The sequence below is a fragment of the Dicentrarchus labrax genome, unplaced genomic scaffold (assembly GCF_905237075.1).
Source record: "Dicentrarchus labrax unplaced genomic scaffold, dlabrax2021, whole genome shotgun sequence".
Taxonomy (NCBI): domain Eukaryota; kingdom Metazoa; phylum Chordata; class Actinopteri; family Moronidae; genus Dicentrarchus; species Dicentrarchus labrax.
The window spans coordinates 5,224,203-5,244,137 of NW_026136716.1; the positions used below are offsets into that span (position 1 = coordinate 5,224,203).

Genomic DNA, 19,935 nt, shown 5'->3' on the forward strand with positions numbered 1-19,935 from the left:
TCATTTTCTGTTTTCCTTTCCATCCGGCCGCAACCATCTCTGTGTGGACGGCTGTTATTGGAGCCCCGAGGACGTTCTTGCTCGGCGACAGATGCATTCTCGCCCCGCAGCGTATAGACTTAGTGACCTGAATGTAGTTGTTATGGTTGTCTATGGTGAGGTGGAGGCTTGTCGGGGACAGGGGTGTTGTGACTGGGTTACTGCCTGAAATCTGGCTGGACTTCCAAGTTGTGGGTGGGAGACAGAAGCTCTCTGTGAGACAGCAGTCTGGTGTGTTGGGCCCTCATACCTGACTCTGACTTTGTGGGTTCTCTGGGGTGTTTTAAGTTGTGCCAGGGAGTTTTGGTGTCATGAATTAGATGAGTAAGGTCTGTATTTAAATTTATGTTTCTCAAAGGCAGCAACCAATTTTTCATGTTGTTTAATGGGCCCCTGGTCATGTAAGATTCAAATATAACTCAGTCCAGCAGTTTTAAGACTTCGATCCCTCATTTTAACTGTACATAAACACATGGTTCATTTTCAATTACTCTGCAAATTCTTCAGTATTACTGTTGCTATACAGTAGTTGCAGCAGTAGTTGGACAAACTGAAAGCACGTGTTCGCAAACACAGACATGGAGCAACATTGGCAGTTGTGTTGTGTTTCTGGCCACCTGATAAATGAAAGTCCAAACTTCACTGTCCTTTAGCTCTGGTTTGATCAAGGTAACATCCAGTTGGTTTATTTGAGCTCTTTCATTGCGAACAGCTGCCTATTGTGGCTGAAAACACATTTATGAGTTAAAAATCCAAAACAATGTCCTAAAAAGTTCCATAGTGCTGAGAGTTAGGAATTCAAAAATATTGAGTATTTTAAAAGTAATTTGCATCCCCTTCAGATTTATCTAGTCTGTATCTCTTTTGCAGGGGTCCTTGCGGGTTAATTGTCACAAAACATTTTCAACATACAGTGCAGCTCTTTGTAAGGAACTATAGCTGTTCAGTTTCAACCCGAAGTTTATGTCCAGCACAGCAGTGCATCTGGACCACATACAGTATGCATGCATGTGAGCATACATATGTGTCATCGCTGTGGCAACTCGCCCATATTTCATGAATGTTTCCTACTGTTTTCCGGGTTAACTCATTCTGGGTCACATGTAGATCAACACACTCCACTGCCTGGACTCAGGATTCGATTTGGCACCACTGCAACAAAAATATGCAAACAGATCCACCCAGTAGGGTACCATCAGTAGGCTTCTATGCAAGTATGCTTGTTTTCATGTGTTGACTGGACAGCACAGCGTCTATAAGCTCTCTCTTCTCTCTCACCCTCCATGGAAACAAGCCCTCATTATTCCTTATGATTTATCCCTGCCATGTCTTGGAGGAGCCTCCTGGAATGCCGCTGCAGTGGTTTGTGCAGTTCGATGGGCTGGCGGGTTGGAAGACACAGGCGAGGTTTGGCAGGGAAGGCCGGAGAGGAATGATGGGAAGGGGTTGGACAAGACGAGTGAGAGCGCAAGTTTAAGCATTCCTCATGTAAACAACAACGATGGAGAGTGCTCATTTTATAAAATGCTGTTTACTTGTTTGCGCTTTAAAAAACACAAAAAGTACAGTGTGGTCCTGTCTGACATGCCAAATGTGTCGCTGCTGCAATTCTACCTCAGCCGCAAGACAAATTTGTTTGGAAAACTTTTGAGTACAACTGTAAAGCAATGTGAAGGAAAGTTAGGGTAAATTTGACATTGCCATTTAGGCATTTTCTTTTGTCTGGGCTTGAGGGTTCAGATTAAAGCACTAAACAAGTCCAAAGAAAATGAATTGAGCCTTGTTAGGTTGTGCATCGCAAACCAGCAAACTACACGGACAGTTGAGTTGATGACTCCTAAACTACTTGAAATAGTGCTCAAAGTAGGTGACCAGTGATCATGTCTGAGTAAAGGAAAGAACTTCCATTGATCTAGTCTGCAGCCTGCTTAAAGTTGGGTCTGTCTCAAGCAAATTCTTTGATGGCAAGACCAAAAGCAAGATGATTGCAGGCTGGGGTTATGATACTACTGAAGGATGTCATGTAAGACTAGTTTAATTCTGTTCTCATAATAACAGTAAAAGTCAGCAACTTGAACCAGGTTCTGTAGGGAATTGCTGACACTTAACCCAGGTTCTTCTCTGGCTCAGAGGCCATTTGTGCTATTGCTACAACCCTCCCACAGCTCTCAATGTTTTCAACACTGGACATTGGCAAGATTTTGTCCAGCAAGTACAAAAGTCTCACAACTTGTTTACTTATCACTGCTGTCAGCTGGAGCCGAACAAAGTGCTCATGTAATCAAGCTTTTCCACTTCCTGTAGTTGTAGATGTTCTTAGATCTTGGAGCAGCACCGGGGGTGAAGAAGGACCACTAGGAAGTGAGTCATGGTTGCAGTCCAAGAATAACATCGCAAAGAGTATGAGACACATTCAAATCCAAAGGAGAATATTCCTGTTGATGCATCCGCAGCAGCTTCTTCTTAGAGCATAATACATAATGTATTCTGTAGTGTATTAAACAATGGGCAAGGTAGATGGTTATTTTACCTCATTATTTATTTTTAAAATGAAAAGACTACCACTTTTTCTAGCGGTATTATGTATGTAAATGTAATTTGATATAAAAACTATTTGTGATAGCGTGGCAAGAAGATTATTTAAGTGTCATTAAGCATTAATTAAAAACAGTTTACAGTTACATAAATGGAAAAAATTACTGTGTTAATGCTTCTGTCAATTAACAGGTTTTCACCAAACTTGTTAAAAGCCTCAAGCTAAGTAAATACCCCTTTGTCCTGAATGTCTATTTTTAGAAGATTCAAATTCCTTTGTAATGCAAAAGAAAATCCATGGGATATCATAGCTGTGAGGAGACTCAGACAGTCCTGTTTCATCTCCAGTGCCCCAAAATCCCTTTCTGTCGGGCTGAGCTCACTCGCGGCTTACATAACACGAGCACTGATGTGCAAGAAACAGCCAAGCGTTTTAGAAAAAGGGAGGGTGCTCTGTCAAACTTTACACTGCTATCAGAAACCTCTCAGAGTCTGTAACTGTAACAGCATACTTTTATTGTTACAAAGTGACTTTAAAGCGGATTGGTTTGTGTCTGAGTCTGATTCCAAACTCGGCTAAACCCGACTTAAACGAAGCTGGGCCTCCTCCAGTGCAGAATTTTGAGGTCAAGTGTTTTAAATTCTAGGTTTTTAATCCTGGCATCCCAACATTTTAATCCACATCCTAACACGTGTGGATGTGTGAAAACTGGGAGAGGCCTTTAATTAGACCCTCTGGCAAATGACATGCTCTATAAAATGCAACCCAGAAGCTCTTTAATATTGCAGGAAGCACTGGTGCAACCCCATTTTTACCATGTACTGTAAATCTCTGGACTATTTATGTCACTCAGCTTGTGTGAGTTTGTGTGGACTTGAAAAGGTTTGGTCGATTGGTAGAAAGAGGAAAAATGTGAACCAAAACATGATAGACAAAATAGGATGTCTTTGATGCATCTAAACATTTAACTACTTTCAAGTCAAATTAAAATTAAATTACATGTTTTTCCTGCTGCATTCCTGCTCTGTATTACATGTCCTGTGCTGTCTTTTGAGAAAATATGTGCACTGATTGAATGCCATTGTTTCTCTATCAACCCTGACTTATACAGCCAGTAAAATAATTTAATTTCAAACCGTATTTGCATAAAACACTATCACTGTCATATGCTGAAAGTTAGTTTGTCAGACTAACAGCCAGACAGAGCCACAGACTTCAAACAATAACCAACATTAGCTTCTTTCTGTCTAATGTCCTTTTTGTCCACAAGAATGGAAACACGTCTTGTCCTGAATCTTCGGTTGTTGTATGAGCCACCAAACAAACATCCACCTCGATTTCGCACATGGGCACTTGACAGCCCTCTCAAAAGGAGTATTTATCACATATCCCCAAAGACCTTTTTGTCCCTTTAAACAAAAAAAATTAACAATACATTTAAAAATCTATATTTAAAATGTTTTTTATACCACAATAAGGGATGGAACATATTATTCCATGACTCCTTTTCAGCTTTTTTCCTTCTAAGGTTCTCCTTTTTTTTATCTGCTTTATCTTCCGAAGGGAAAAAGTGCATGGAGCAAAACCAAAAACACAGTAAGACGTGCATAGAAGCAGGGATGAGGAGCGTTCAAGAATGTTGGCATGCAAAAGAGAGTAACTATCCAAGCATGAAAGTGAAAAAGGTAGAACAAGAGAGAGAGGGTGGGGGAGTGAGAAAATGATGAGACACACGTGCGCGCACACACACACACATTCACAAGAGCCAAGCCTCCTCATTCCTCAGCAGCCCTTCACAGAGGCAAGTCTGTTTCCCCGGCGCAAACACGTCACATCAAAGAGCCATCACAGCACGTCTCCATAGCGACGCCCTTCAGTGGTATAGATGCAGCGCGGTAGTCGGGAGATAGAGCTGGCAGACAAACGGTACAGGCCTAATAACCGGGTGCTAGCAGATGACTGATGGCCCAATTTACCTCAGTCCTCGTCTGGAGGTCAAGAGCTGAGTTCACCCCAAGTGTTTAAAACCCAGCGGGCGCAAATATTTCCCTTCCAAGTATTTTAGAAAAGACGGATCTTGGGGTAGCCTGTCGGTTTGCTTCAGGTTTTTTGCTCTGGAGTAAATGTGCATGCATGACAGTCATTATAGATATTAGCTGTCAACAAGTAAAAGTACAGTTGTTACACAGCAGCGAAAGTACCGTCTTGGAAGTCCCTCCAGTGGAGAGAATGTGATAAAGTGCTATGTATGCTGCCATGCTTGAAAAAGGTTTTGAACTGTTTTCCCCGTAAATGCATCACGAGTTTCTGCACACCGGTGCCCTGCCGCATGCAGCTGGTGCCCCTGTTATTTATCTTGCCCCTGCCCCCCAAAACTAGCCATCACTGGCTAAGGTAATATAGTGTATATATAATCACACATTTTTCTTATGTTTAAAAGGTATATATACGGAATTCACTTGCCTCTGGATGTCGCACTAGAGCATCAACATCTCAGACCAAAACAAACGGTCATATAAAACTCACCAAAACAGTCTTTTTAGTCTTTCCACCTTTCCAACAATCGCTAACTCTGCTTTGTTTTTGATATAAATACATAATTCACCAAGGTAGATGAGAAAAACAGCAGTTTCAGTCACTTTACTACTACTGCACACGGAGCAGACCGGCTATGTAAACAAACCACAGGCTACGATAGCAACACAGGCAGAGGGAGTATGACGCCATTCTCTGCTTGGGACACCAAGACTCAGCTGTTCATTGTATCTTTACATAGCTAATAGTTGTTTCCTGCTATATTAATGTTTTATATCTCATATATAACCTTTAATCACTTTCTATGCAAAGCAGAAACCTACCAAATAACGTATAAAACTTACAAAAAAAATGTTTTTACACATACAGCTGTGGAGTCAAACAATGGGCAAGTAAATCCAGTATTAACAAAACAAAAAGGTTCCAAAAAGTAGGTCTTTAGAAACCATTATAAACTCAAATTGAGAGAGATTGTTTTCAGTGCAGAAAACAGAAAAGTTTTCTTTCTCCTTCCCATTCTCCCTCTCTCTCCCTCTGTCAAGCATGCGTCAACGGCTACAGCGAGGGCTGTGAGAGAAAGGAGGGAAGAGAAAGAGAGAGAGAGGGAAATAGACAGACAGAATGCGTTAGCACAGGGAGGGATACAGAGGGATACAGTTACTGTCTGCCCCCGGACGGCTTTTGCTCTCTCGTTTTGGGTACCGGAATCATAAGGAGCCCCAAGCCACTTTCTTGGCCTTATATAGCGTGTTTCAAAATTTCTTGGCAGTTGACAGGAGGAACCAAAGCCAGCAGCATAAAGAGTGTATCCTGGTCCAGTCCAGAGGCTGCACACACATCCACATGCGCGCACACACATACACAGAATCAAGTTCAGTAGCTCTCTGGCACGCGTTTGGGATTACTGCTGTTGTTTTGAGCGAGAGGGGCGGAGGAGGAGGAGGAGGAGGAGGAAAGAGTCTGTATTTGGTACTCCCTCTCTTGCCCTCTTTCTCTCCTGGAGGGGGGTCTGAAGGCAGGGAGAATGCAGAGATAGAAACAAGGCAGAGGGGGAGAGAAGCGAGAGCGTGAGAAAAAGTGCCACCGGTGTGCAGGTAAGACTCTGGAAGAGTGGATTTTCAGATACAGATTCAGAGTTGTTGTTTTTTTAAGTATATTACATCTGTAGTTTGGCTGGTTGACATGTTGAATAAGTTTTCTGAATTTGTAGTTCTTTGCATTCTGTTATAGCTTACAATGGGTCTTCAGAAACAGGACCTTAAGCTGGGTGTTTTTAGTGCATGAAAAGGCTGCTTGAGCATGAGTTTAGTACACACAGCAAAAAGGGTTTTTGGATGTCATTTCAAAATGCTTTACTCTGCATGTTTTGGATGTAGGCTAGTCCGTCACACACTCATGGGAAAGTTGTTCCCATGGGAACGGGACAGTTTACTTGAGCTGCTGTTTGAGGCTCAAGAGCCTTTCATGACCAGACGAGGGCTGATTTGTGGCGGCAGAGTTGCAGAGAGATCGGGAGCAACTGGTCAACACAGCAGGGAAACACGTGTTTTCTCTGTCAGCGAGACCTGCATCTGCTTTGGCATTACAAGACATAAAGTAGAGCAGCTGGTCAAGTAGAATGTTTGCAGGACCTGTCTTTTTTCTTTGATTGTTGTCTTTGCCTTCCCCTTCCACTTTTTCTCACACTTGTTTTTCTTTCTGACACCTTTGAGTGGGGATGCAGACTGATGATGGCAATCATTCACCTTTGACCTTGGGCTAACACGAGGATGGCAGTTAAACATGAATGGTCAAGAGGTCGCAAAGCTTGTATGTCCTGTCCCCCACTGAAGACTCAAAACAACAGAAAGGAATGCAATTTTACTACGGTGCCAAAATTAAACACTTACTGACTTCACGCCCCTTTTTTCCTCAGCTCTTTTTGAATTTCATTTGAAGACATTTCATAACCTTGAACGTGGTGTTCTTGCCCTGGCATCACACTTTTCACACCGGTCATAAGTCTCAGGGGAAAATGCTCTACCACTTTCTCCACCTTGCCCAGAAACCCTCTTAAACTGCCAAAAGAGCCGTAACTCATGTCTCCCTTGTGCCTCATAACATGAAGATGTTCTCAGAGAGTGATGCTTATGGAATGGCTGCTGTCCCTGTAGATCTATCCCTCTTGAACTGTTTGTCTCTTCCATCTGTCTCTCCCATGCCTTAATAACATACCTAGTTTTCCGCAGGGTAGTTCATCTTTTGACACATCAGAGGAGTGAGACCTTGGCAACCTTAAGAGAAATGTGGAGGAAAAAACACCATAAATTGCGGAAAATCATCTCGAAAGGTTCAAAGTAGATAACTTTGAGCCAAAGTGCAATTTGTCTCACAGATTTGTGCAGATATAAAATTGGATTTCCTGTGTCACACATCACATTTGTCTTTCAGATTGAATTTTAAGATTGTCTACTGTAGGCTTCCTGAGAAAAGCACGCACACAGAAAGTGTGGCTGGTAAACTGTGAAAACTACAAGATCCTGCAGCTGTGTCAGCTCCAAAGTATGTGCTGGGAAGTGTTATAAAAGCAGTAGTGACCGGGGAGGATGGCATTTAACATGCAACCACACGAGGCCAAGACTGAATTAGTAGAGGCTCAGCCTACCCAATAACTTATTTCTGTCAATAAGTGACAGGCTGGCAAGGGAAAAATAAAAACAAGTTAGATTAATAGAAGATTTCAATACAAAATGACACAAACTGTTTGCAGATTTACACTTGTAAGAAAATTGCAGACACAAGCATAAATTGAGGCTTTTGTAGAAAATAATTGCAGCAGCAGTGCATTCACAAATCCTTTTTAGCATCTTGTGTTCAAGGAAGACTATGTTTTATTGCACGTTTCGGTGTGTATACCATTGATTTTGGCTTGGCGTTCTTTCCTTATTCTCGCTTCACTGTGCTATTAGTGGTCAAATGAGAGAAATCATCCTGTAGCCACCCCTAATTAAACAGGAACTGATAGGCGAACGCTGTCCGGAACAGACCAATCAGCACTGCCCAAAAATATCGGCTCCATCCAGTAATGATGAAAACATGCTTGTTTTTAACTTCCACAGAAGCCTGGCCTTTAAAGTGTTGCAAACGTTTTTATTACAAATTGTTTCCCATGAGTGGAAACCCAAAATCTTGCAAATCAGGTGAGTTTTGGTTTTAAATCTGTGCCAAATGGTAGACCTCTCCCACAATTGAAACCCTGATTAAATGACCTAACATTTATGATATGCGGTCATGCCCCTCTTGCATAAAACTCCAAGGCGGGCTTTGAGTTTTGGAGGTTTTCAACCTGTGTCCAATATGAGCCACAACTGCACATCTGATATTCATCATTTCCTTGTTTAATGGGGTATTTTGTCATCTGTAGCTCGCAGTGATTTGGTTGTAACCGTACAAGGGGTGAAGCAGCCAAGCCAGAGCCCGCTCACCATTCACTGTGGCTTGACCATGATCACATAGCTGCTTCCTCAATGATCCATGGTCTTTGGCCTCTTGTGCGTCCACTTGATGAAGTTCCTTGGGGCCTCAAATCCAACATCAGCATGTCGGTTTCGAGGTGAAATAATGTTAGTGCCTTTGTTGGACACAAATCTGAGCTCACTGGCAATCAAAATAGTTGAAATAAGAAGGCAATCCGCTATGATGACTCTCATTGTAAATAACCTCCTGTATGTTGTGGTATATTTTGTCTGAACCATTTAGGGTTAGAGACGAACGATTGTGCCTGTCGACCAATTTTTATGCTTATTTATGGTGTGTTAACCATGTGGTAGTGATTTTCTTCTCATGTGAAAAAATATATCCCCTTCTTGTGTTATCCACAGAATTTAGATAGCGGATTCTTCACGAGAAGACTGAGAACAGGGTTTTTTTTTTCATCTAGTTACAGTCTTGTCATTTGCTCGAACATCACAGGATGGTTTTCATGCTGTGGGGAGGCCATGTTTGTGTAGCACTGCTGGGTGCTGATGGACGCCAGTGGAAAGAGCTGACAGGCAGTGTGTTCTACTTTACAAAAACAATTATTTGGACTTCATGTGTATACACCAGCCCTTTTCCATCTTGTTTGGGTGCCTCTGAAATAGCAGTTGGAAGTTGTACCGGCCCAGACTGAAAGGCATGTTTCACAGTGTTTGGTTCCAAATTTAGATATCCACCAAAGAGCTTCGACCCTTGACAAAATAACATGTTTACGGAGCGGATTCTCTGTTTTAAAGGATATTGAATCATGAGCTTGAGAAATTGACTCTCCTATAAATGATAGATAGCATTTCAGTGGTAAAACTTTCCCACGCAGTATTCTTTTTTGGCAGCATTCTGCATGAGTCATTTATTTTGCCATTATTTTACTACAACATGATTTAACTCTCTTTTTAAATTCTACATCAGATATTATTTGACGGCATCACACCACAATGCCAGCGCAATCTTTTGCCAGCGACACACTGCCACCCAGTCGAACATGCCGTGTTACACACTTGACATTATGTCAAAATGTCAAAGTGGAAAAAGAACACGCTCTCCACCATCACAGCGCTCGGCGGATTTATTAGCCCTCCAAGTAAAACAGAAACCCAGCCGATGTATAAATCCCTCCAAAGGGGCTGTTTGAGCTTCAGTCCTTATTTGGCCCCCGTTTGGAAAGTGAAGAATTTACTTTCTCAGGCAAACTGCCATCACCACGGCAGTGGCTCTTGTGTGGGCAGGAGGAGTGCTTGAGGAATTTTGAGTGTGGTTGGACCAATGGCAGGCTTATTTATCAGAGCCAATGAGATGATTTATGCACAGTGGCAAACACATGCTTTCTCCCATCAGTTAGGCTGTAGATAGTAGATAAACTAAGATCAGCGTGATTATTGCAGAGTTGAAGGGATAAAAGGTCAACAATCTGTGGAAATACTGCAGCTTTCCCAAGTTTAAACACTCAAACAAAGAAGTTTAAAAAAACTCTACTTCTAAAAAATCTTTCGAAAAATGTTGATGGGTCTCCCACGCAAGACATCAAAGTAAATGTTTATCTCATCTCCAAAAATTTGAGATTTCATACCTTTTTTTTATGTGGCTGCCCTTATTGTTTGACAAAATGCAAACAAAGAATGCAAAGGTTGCTGAGCAAGGCAGTCTTATTCTCCCTTGGTTATCAGAGGATGCTTGTTCCAGCCTGTTTGAAGTGTGCGAGAGCGAAGAGAAAACAGTTCATCACTATCCAGCTTGAACTGCAGAACGTTTACTCATTATACAATGATTCAACTCAGTGGACCGGGCTTGAGAGAAATGCTTTGATATTCTGCACTCTCCATTTCCATATAAGCCCACTTGAGTACTTGAGCAGCACTTTTGCTGAAATCATTAGAGCTCTTGCTGATCCACGCTTTCATTGTGAAGGGGGGGAGATCAAGAAATAGGATGGAATCTCCGCCAAGCTGTCGAGACTCACCTGAGCCATTTAACCTTTGCTGCAGGTATTTCAACAACGTCCCGTCTCACCTCACCTCTGTTTGCTCCCTAATGAGGACTCTCGGCAGGGTTGAGGTTCCGGCGGGGCCCCTCAGTGGCTCGCTTGACTCCTTGTTCTAGTTCAGTGGCTTCTCAGACGCCCCTTGTGACTCCATGAGATTATAAGCTCCCTGTTTTAAAAGCCTAAAACCCCCTTTGATTTTCTTTCTCTCACTGTCAGGGAGAGTTTTCTTTGTGGCCTGCTGGTCACTTTGCTTGGAAGTGATTTGGGAAACTCATTCAGAGGTCAAAGATTAGTTCAGCATTTGTTTTATTTTAAGTGGAATCAGGAGAAAATTAAGCTGTCATATGTGAGCATGAACATAACAATGGACAATGAGTTACGATATTTGTCGAATTAAATCACTTTTAAGACATAAGGTGAGGAAAATTGTTGGTGTTGTTGATCCTGTGGATTCTTGAGACAAACAAATACAAGACAGCATGATTCATCATTCCAAATCTTCAGTTGCGAGGAATTTCATTGCTACGGATTACATGCTGCAGAAAAGATGCACAGATAACACGGTAAAACTGTCCAACTTTTCTCACTATTGAGCAATACCAAAAAAAATGAACTGGATCATTTTACAGATTTTGAGATGGCACAGATGCTGTTGCATAAACAATCACAGATGGATGAAGTTCAGGTGTAAGCCCTGATCCAGCACTGAAGCGCGTGGCAGGGCCTCTTGGAGATTCCTGCGCTTTTATCCGTCTGAGCTGGTAAAAACCATGTGAAGCCTGTATTAGTCTGGCTTCCAGCTGCACCCACCATATATGGATGAAGTCAGGGTAGTTGTTGTTCTCTCGGTTAGTTGCACAGTAATGTGGTGAGGATTTTAAGATACACTGAGACATGGTGTTTAAAGGAATGCAAGATTGTGTGATTATGAAGTTGTGTCTGTATTTTCTCTTTGTCTGCTGCTCTGGCTGTCTACTGTCACGACTGCCTCACTAAATATGCAATGTGATAACAACATTTGCAAGCCATGTTCATGTCTGATTCCTTGCAAACCATTTCTACATGCACAAATATATGTTCCTAAAGAAATCATTCAGGATTCATATGGCTGGGATCTGACCAATAGTCTGGTTTCTTTAGACGTAATAGCCACTGAAACTCAAAGTCATCACTATACACTTCTGACCTTTCGATCAATACTGGAGGGAGCCATCATCAGGACATTTGCAGGCGTATGCTACAGTACAGTGCACAGAACAGCACCTCCTGTCAGCTGTAAATAAAGGCAGATGCTCTTGCTACGAGGCCCTGGAGCCACTAGGACCGCCAACACTGATATATGAATGTCAGCCACGGCCCCAGGTAGTGAAGGCACAGTAAAGAGAAAGCATGAGCCGACTCGCTTCTGGCTCCTGTTACTAGCAACTTCATCTTCTGTTGGCCTCGTATAGCAGTTGAAAAAGACAAATGTGTCTTTTTTTCCAGCAACCTGCAGTGTAACTCTTTCACTTCAAAATGAATAGCCACTCTCCCATGTATACACACTGTATATGCATTGAAATAGGGCAGGGTCTGACTGATATTGGCCTTTTATTGAATAGTGGACGTTAAGCCGTCGTCTTGGTCACTGTTTGAACCACATAGATTTGGACTGTAAAATCTTCAGTGACTTTGTGCATTGCAGTGTGCAGAACAAAGCACCAGCCAGTACATGGTAACATATTAAGGCGCCGGTAATGCAACAAAGAAATTAGTCAGCTTGTGGGCTCTCTTAAATGGTCAGCTTCCTTATGTTATTGATGGAGCACGCAACCACATCAGCACTGGCTGGTAGACTGATGCCATCACACTGCGTATCAGCGTGCACTGGGTGGGATCTGTTCTGCTGCTGATGTTATCCAACTACTGTATTCTGATACGCTTGATGATAACATTACAAAGTCAATGAGTCTTTTGTTTTCCCAGAGCAAACTAATTACAGCGGCTTCCTTCCTGCCTGCGTCTGTTGTCTCCTGATAGCGTGCTCTCATCTCACCTCTCGTAAACATCCGTCATCTCACAACACGTTAGGAGTACTGGCCGCCACACGCACTCGTTTAACTGTGCCCACGTATGCATCCGTGAACCCCCACCTGCATGTGGATGTTACCCAGCTTGCCAGAGAGTGCCTGTTTATGCATCGCAATCAGTGATTTGTGTTGCAGTGGGTAATACAGACTATTAGGAGCCACACTCGCCTGTCATGGATACTATGAGCAAACTGTTTTTGCCCCAGCTGCTATTTAAAGATGCTACATGTAGCTTTGCAATATCAGGAAATCAATACCGCTCTAATTTTGAGGTGATAGTATAATTAGGGGACAAGTGATACTGTTGCTGGGAGGTCTGGCAACAGGTACCAGCACTCTAGCCTGCATTTTGTAGTACTGGTGTGCCACCCAGCCGCATTTGTTGGGAAACTTAATGTTTTACTGGCAAAAACATGTTGTTGCAAAGCACAAAGTGGGGGTGGGATGCTGTTTCACAAGAGCTGAAGCTTTCAGTTTCTCTTACAGTTGCGGTATGAGACTGCATTGCAAAGAGGAAGGTGGGCAGTAAAATCATTTTCAGCAGGGATCTCGATCTATCACTTGCAATACAACTGACCTGAGATCAGAGCTACTACATTAATGTGCTAGTTGTTGATGTATTGTGTAATGTATTTGATAATAATATTTTAAAAAAGCTATCCTGTAGCACCTTTACTCTTGATTAATATAAACCCAGCTAGACATAACAATATAAAATGTCACTATGTGGCATTTTATCAGTGAGCACTAATTAAGCAGCAGTAACAGCATGTGATGGAGCAACTTAAATGTTATGACATTGGCAGGTTTGCTGCAGTAAAAAACTGTGTTTCAGTCGTGATTCAGTATGACTGAAAGACTGTATAATAAAAATAACTGTATTAAACTCTGTGAAGAGCTGCTTGTAGGATTGTGGGTAATGAAGTTGTAGCAAAGGCTCCACTTAGCCCCAAGGAATTTATCGTTAATGATAAGTCAATAATCGGTGAGTCAGATTGACTGCAAATTGATCTGCAGCTGTTTTGGTAACAGTTCATTGTTTTAGTCATTTTTTAAAGCAAAAATACGACACATTTGATGGTTTCAGCTACTCCAATTCAACGTTTCTTTAATGAATATCTTTGGGTTTTAGTTGTTGACCAAAAAGAATAAGAAACTTGAGGCAGTTTTTCATTATTTTCTGACATTTTATAGACAAACATCAGTTATTAATCGATAATATTAGTTGTATCCTCGAAACACCCTACATACTACATACTACTATATACTACAAATCCATTATATCATAACCAAAACTGCCCCAGCCACCATAAATCCTAATTTCAAGTGGTTACTTTAAGTTATTATTATTTTAAGTTACTTTAAGACCCTAAAATGAGACTAAAAATCAGCAGACCCAGTGACATAATAAAAGTATACAACAAAGTTGCATAGAGAGATACATTACCTGATTATGCTTACTGCTAAAAAAAGAAAAATTTCATACAGAAAAGCAATAACAATTAAAATACAGGCAAGCTACCGGATACCGGCAGTCGGTCAGTGTCCAGCATGTAATCTGCCTCGCTCCCAGCCAAGTCACAGCAAGAATTTATGACTCTGCAATCACCTAATAAGACACCATCTGGAAAGGAAAAAATATTGTGTAGTCCAATCCTGGCATATGTTCTGTATGGTCTGACATGTGTTCGAGGTGCATGTCGAGTCACAGAGCAGGTGAGGACGACACCTAGGGTCCCAGGATCGCCCTTTACGAGGATACACTGTATGAATCAGAATTTCTCACGTGATGTTTGACCTACAGTCAGTTGTTATTGGATACAGCTGAAATTGCTTTAGACATGCCTAATGAGGCGCTTTGTGTCTGCCTGGATTCTCTCAGACAGGCTGATCAGCAAGAACATCATACAAAGCGAATTATAAAGTCATATTATGATGGTAAAACCCTTGTGTGTGTCACATTGCCCGGAATGACCCCCGACATGTTTTTCCATGCAAAGAAGCAGTCAGAAGGACCTTTTTTTAAGGCAGTGGTTATTTCTGAACTGTTGAGGGCGATTTGGAGAATACTCATGCATTCAGGAGGAAACATTCAGACATGTCTCTTCCTTTACAAAAATAATTCTTACAGCAGTGGTTCCTTTTTCTTTAATGTGATCTACTTAAAGTTTGCATGCTTTCTTCAGCAGACTTGAATTCTTCCCTCACGATTTCTCTGTTTCTCCACTTGCAGGTCACCACGTCATGTCAAACGACTACCAACTATGAGCTGGTGAGTGTCAACATGTGCCTGTACTTGTGTTTTGTGCGGTATGTGTGTGAAATTTGCGCACTAATGGGACCATCGCGGAAACTTTTAAAGATCTCGTTGACCTCTCAAATCCTCGTCGAAATGCAATGATCCTTCTTGGAATTGTGGCAGAACCGCACACAGGGAGCACTGTGAGGTTGTTGCTGGAGGTCAAAGGTCAGACTCTATAACCACAAGAGCTTCCTTCCTCTCCTCAGAGGAAAATCCTGCCTGTATAACTCAAAACAAGACAAGACACCATCTGCGTCCTGTTTTCAGCAGTAGAGGTGAATTTGATGGTGGTTTGATGATGATGGAGATGAGTCACGAGGCAGCAGTTTCTTTGAGGTTATAAAAATGCCCATGAGCAAGGCACTTACTAAAACACAGTGTGAATATCCTGAAGTCTAACAAACATGCTGGATGTATTTCCTACATCATAAGACCTTTGCAATGCTACATGCCACATTCGCTCATTCACACAGCAATTGCAAAGGTTAATCACAAACAGAAACTACCTCATTCATACACCAATACACAGCATCAGAAGCAATTTGGGGTTAGTTATCTTGCTCAAGGACACTTCAACATGCAGGAGGAGGAGCCGGGGATCAAGCCACCAACCTTCTGGGTGGTGGATGACCCACTCTATCCCCTGGGCCCTTTCTCTGCCTTTATTGCCGTGTTTCTGCATTTCTTGGCACATTAATGTTAATTGCTCCCTTTAGATCAGTTGAAAAGTGTGAATCGGTGCCCTGGTGCACGTTTACAAGCACAAACAGAACTAGGACCCAGTCATAAAAACATTGCTCCACAGGGTACCTTTAATACATGTTTGTGTTATTTTATATGCATATATATTTTATTCATTCATTTTTTTACATTTTTTTGCATCAATATTACATTTAAAAATGTAAATGTGTAGATGAATACAAAGGTCTTCAGCTGGATTTAAAGTGTTTGCACTGCAATTATGCATCTTACACACATAGATTGAGCATCTAAATTTGTAATTTTTCACGTGTGAACCAAGAAAAAGACGAAATTATCCACAGACCCTTAGACCCTAAGACAGTATCTTAAAACCCTGTGTAGGTCTTAGACTTTCCGGTTGCTATTTAAAGGCTAGAAGCTTCTGTTAAAGTGATTATTTTTCTTTCCTGTGGGGATTGCTCCTTTACAAGACAAAATGCGATTTATGCACTGCAGCACTGAGGCTTGAGTCATTTTCACTTTAATGAGCTTAAAATGGGAGTTAACATTCACTTCCATATAAAGAACAGCAGACAGTGGGGCGTGATGCAGTTTGAGCATTCTCCTGATTTTCTCGTCAATATTCTATCAAGTCGAATAAAAAGTGAGTCAGTCCTGTTTTATATTTTCAAGATTAACCACCGATGATATGACCAAATTAGGAACATTCCAAGCTACAGTAACTACTTTTGACTTATTTACTTTGGACGCTGGCCTTTTTAAATGACTGCAGCAGCTTGTTAAACAGTCCCCGGGTTTGTTTATAGAGCTCGCATCAGCCTAAGACGCTGTACTTAACTCAGTTAAGAGATTTTCCTTAACACATGGATCACTGTCAAGCTGTGTGTGTGTGTGTGTGTGTGTGTGTGTGTGTGTGTTTATGGACAGGCAAACACACTTTCTCTCTGTCTCTGTCACATATTTTCTTTCTTTACCTCACATACTGTCTCTGTTTCTCTATCCCTCCCTCTCTTACACTTCTTGACCAGATTAGTGTTTTTATTTGCCTTACTTTTTCATATTGCTAATTTGTTCCACTGTAAAATTCAGCAGTTGCATTTTTCTTTTTATAACCAGAAATGTCAGTGAATTATTGAATTGAATTACATTGAGTTGTGGCTGAAAGCTCTGGAGGAAATCTAGTAAGTCAACACTGAGTCAAGCTATTTTCAAGTCAAGAATGATCCTTTAAGCCAAATGATTAAAAATTTTATATTCCAAATAATGAGAATCAGTTGTCTTCCAAATAGGAGCGTTTACTGCACTAGGTTTATTTGAGAAGCAAAATTATGCACCTTGTCCTTAAAGGTGCTTTAAAAACCCTCCACACTGGTTCAAAAACATTCCCCTTAAGTTTGAATATCCACAGTGTCTTGTCTCTTTCTTTCCATTACATAATATTTGCTTTTTGTTACATTTTATTTGTACAAACCTAAATTTGAAAGAGTTTTTGAGAACCATAAAGGTCCTGATCATTCCAGTTAAATTAAGCCAGTCCGAGAAAAGGACTCCCTTTATCAGGAGGGTGAGAGTCTTATGTTTGTCAGGCAAAGTGTGTACAGATCAAAGAGTATTTTCCTCAAGGTTAATAGAATGACTGTGTGTCTGGTGTATCACCGACAGCCAGACAGGGAGAGAGAGAGAGGTCTATAAAAGATGTAGTCTCTCCGCCTTCTCTCTCTCTTTCTGTCTCTTTCTCATCCTTTCGCTCACCGTGTTGTTTCTTCCTCGGTGTGAAAGAAACAATGACTAACCCCCTGACTCTGTCTCGCTTTTCTCTCCAGCCTCCCACTCCTCAGCTGCCATTAAAGCATGTAGATACACCGGTAAGTAACACCTCTTCTTTATAATGCCAAGGAGACATGCTTTAAAAAGCTGTTCATTCATAAATGCTGTGATTGTTATGCAGCAAGGTGCTGGAATAACAATCCGTATGTATACTATATGGTCAAATGTATGTGGACACCCTTTTACACATACATTTGTATGTAAACAGTTTTTCATAGTTTGGGCTAGGCCTTTCAATAAGACCAGAGACATTGTTTTACCAGTTTTTCGTGGAATAACTTGACTGGCCTGCACAGTTCACTGACCTCCACCCTATCCAACACCTTTGGGACAAACTGCGAGCCTGACCTCATCGCCCAACATCAGTGGCTGACCTCACTGATGGGGGCAATTCCCTGCAGCCTGGCCCCAAAATCTGGTGGAAGGCCTGAAACCGAAGAGTGGAGGCTTTTTAAGCAACATATTGTGTGCAACAATGTTTAACAATCAAATTTTTTCTGGTGTCCCTATACTTCTGGCTGACACTCACAGCAGAATGTTATCTTCTCCCTTGAATTGACAGCAAAAGAGATAATTGAAGTCTGAGTAATTATCAACAATAGTGACTCAGCTGCCATCATTAAAGATGCTATATTTGTTGTATTAACCTTGTTTTGCAAGTAAAAACACCATTAATTTAGTAGGTTACCAGTTTCAGGTTTCTACAGTGTTTTTACAGTCCTCTTTGATGCTTAACCACAGAACCTACTATAACTGTCTATCCATACATGGTACATCATTCTGTATTCTTTCTTTTACACTCTATGGAGTCTGTAGTGTGGCACTGGAATAATTCCATCCTTTTTTGGTGTTTAACTATAATCCGTTAAATAATAATTTCATTATAATTGGCCGTAGTTGAGGCTGTTGAGCTCCGACCCAGCACGCAAATCCCACCACCTGTTCCTGCAAGCTGCAGAAGGTGGCAGCACCATGCAATACATAACTGCCAGCCAATCACAGGGTGGCACACGGCTTACATAACTTTAAATTAAAGGGACCTGTCTCTAAATGAAAGCAACCATGAAATTGAAGCTGTTAATGATAAAACGGGAGGCATTAAGAGAAATTAATTGTGGAATATGACACAGTAAATCAAATAAGTAGAAGAAAGTTTTAAAAAAGATTTTTTAATATATAATTTCAAGACTTTTTCCTTTGTTTTTCTATGCATCACTTTAATTCAACTTGATTGAATCCATTTATATTTTTTATTAAATGCATTCATTTATTAATCAAACAATAAAAACAGGTCCATGATTATTCCAGCAGCACACCCATGACTCAATACAACCAAGTGGCCTGAGATAAATGATTTAACCCTCTCTCTGCTCGGTGCCAGTATAAAGAAATATTTGGTACATACCTTAGCAAATGAGATAAGCTGCCGTGACATCTGTTGCTGCCAGTTCACTGCAAATTGTGCCTCATCTGTGCCAGAAAGTGCTGCCAAGGCCTGGCCCGAGACTAGGCATGCATGTTTAGCTTGACATTGCTAAACCATGAAGGGCGTGGGCACGGGTGGTGGGTTTCCAAGACGGCAAGATTCCAGAAAAATAAGAGAGGAGATCACCACCACTAATGCAAAAAGACAACAGTTTATTCAAGCCAGCAGTCACAAAGGCAGAAATATGTTAGCCTGTTTAAAATGTTTTCTGATTATAAGGGGGCTGCCTTGTCTTTATTTTCCCTTTCATGAAACCAGAAGCTTGATTTATTCACGAGATAAAAACAGCACTGATGTCTTGCATCTCTGTTTTTTCTCTCTTCCAAGTTCCGTGGTGATTTAGAGTGCGATTATAAACACAGATTGTTCTGTGTACACCAGGCTGTATGGAGATTAATTTACAGTCTGTGCATTTTTACAGAGAAAGAGAGACGGAGGAGAGACTGACAAGGACTGAGGATCAATTCAATGTAGCATTTTAAAGGAATACACCACCAAGTAGTTTTTACCTTGCTTGCTACAATACTTTATTTGTCACCAGCATACTTTAGTTAGTTGTTTGCATTTATTGTTAGCAACCAGTGTAAGCATCTATACAGCTAACTCATCTGGCAACAAACGGATGCCATATGTTAGCAAATTGTGCCAGAAATATAATTTTTGTTTAGAGCATACTGAACATACAGATAAACGGCAAAGAAGTAGATTTTGAGTCCTTTGAGAAGTCTTCTATGGTATGCAAATCTGCAAGCACTAGCACTGACTTGACTTCATCTTGCACTGTTAACAAAAATAGAAAAGAATTTGTGCATCCTCCCTGTGATTCAGATCCACTCCAAACTTGAATGGGTTCTTTCTTGGCCCATGCTACACCCTTCCATCAGCAGTTTTTTTTTATAATCCTGCTGACAAACAAGAAAAACAGCACCCAAAACACAACCT

At 41.3% G+C, this 19,935-nt stretch overlaps 1 protein-coding gene across 13 annotated transcripts in view; it reads left to right on the plus strand.

The window, feature by feature from the left end:
* Positions 1–19,935, plus strand: part of tns1a (tensin 1a) — a 93,568-nt gene that overhangs the window by 29,677 nt on the left and 43,956 nt on the right. For 11 of the 13 annotated variants that reach the window (XM_051427505.1, XM_051427515.1, XM_051427503.1 and 8 more), the window contains exons 4-5: positions 14,910–14,948; positions 17,504–17,545. In XM_051427505.1, coding sequence (XP_051283465.1) covers positions 14,910–14,948; positions 17,504–17,545 — 81 coding nt within the window. Of the gene's footprint in view, positions 1–6,069; positions 6,205–14,909; positions 14,949–17,503; positions 17,546–19,935 lie in introns of those variants that run through there. The other 2 variants (XM_051427513.1, XM_051427514.1) reach the window with 2 other exon arrangements.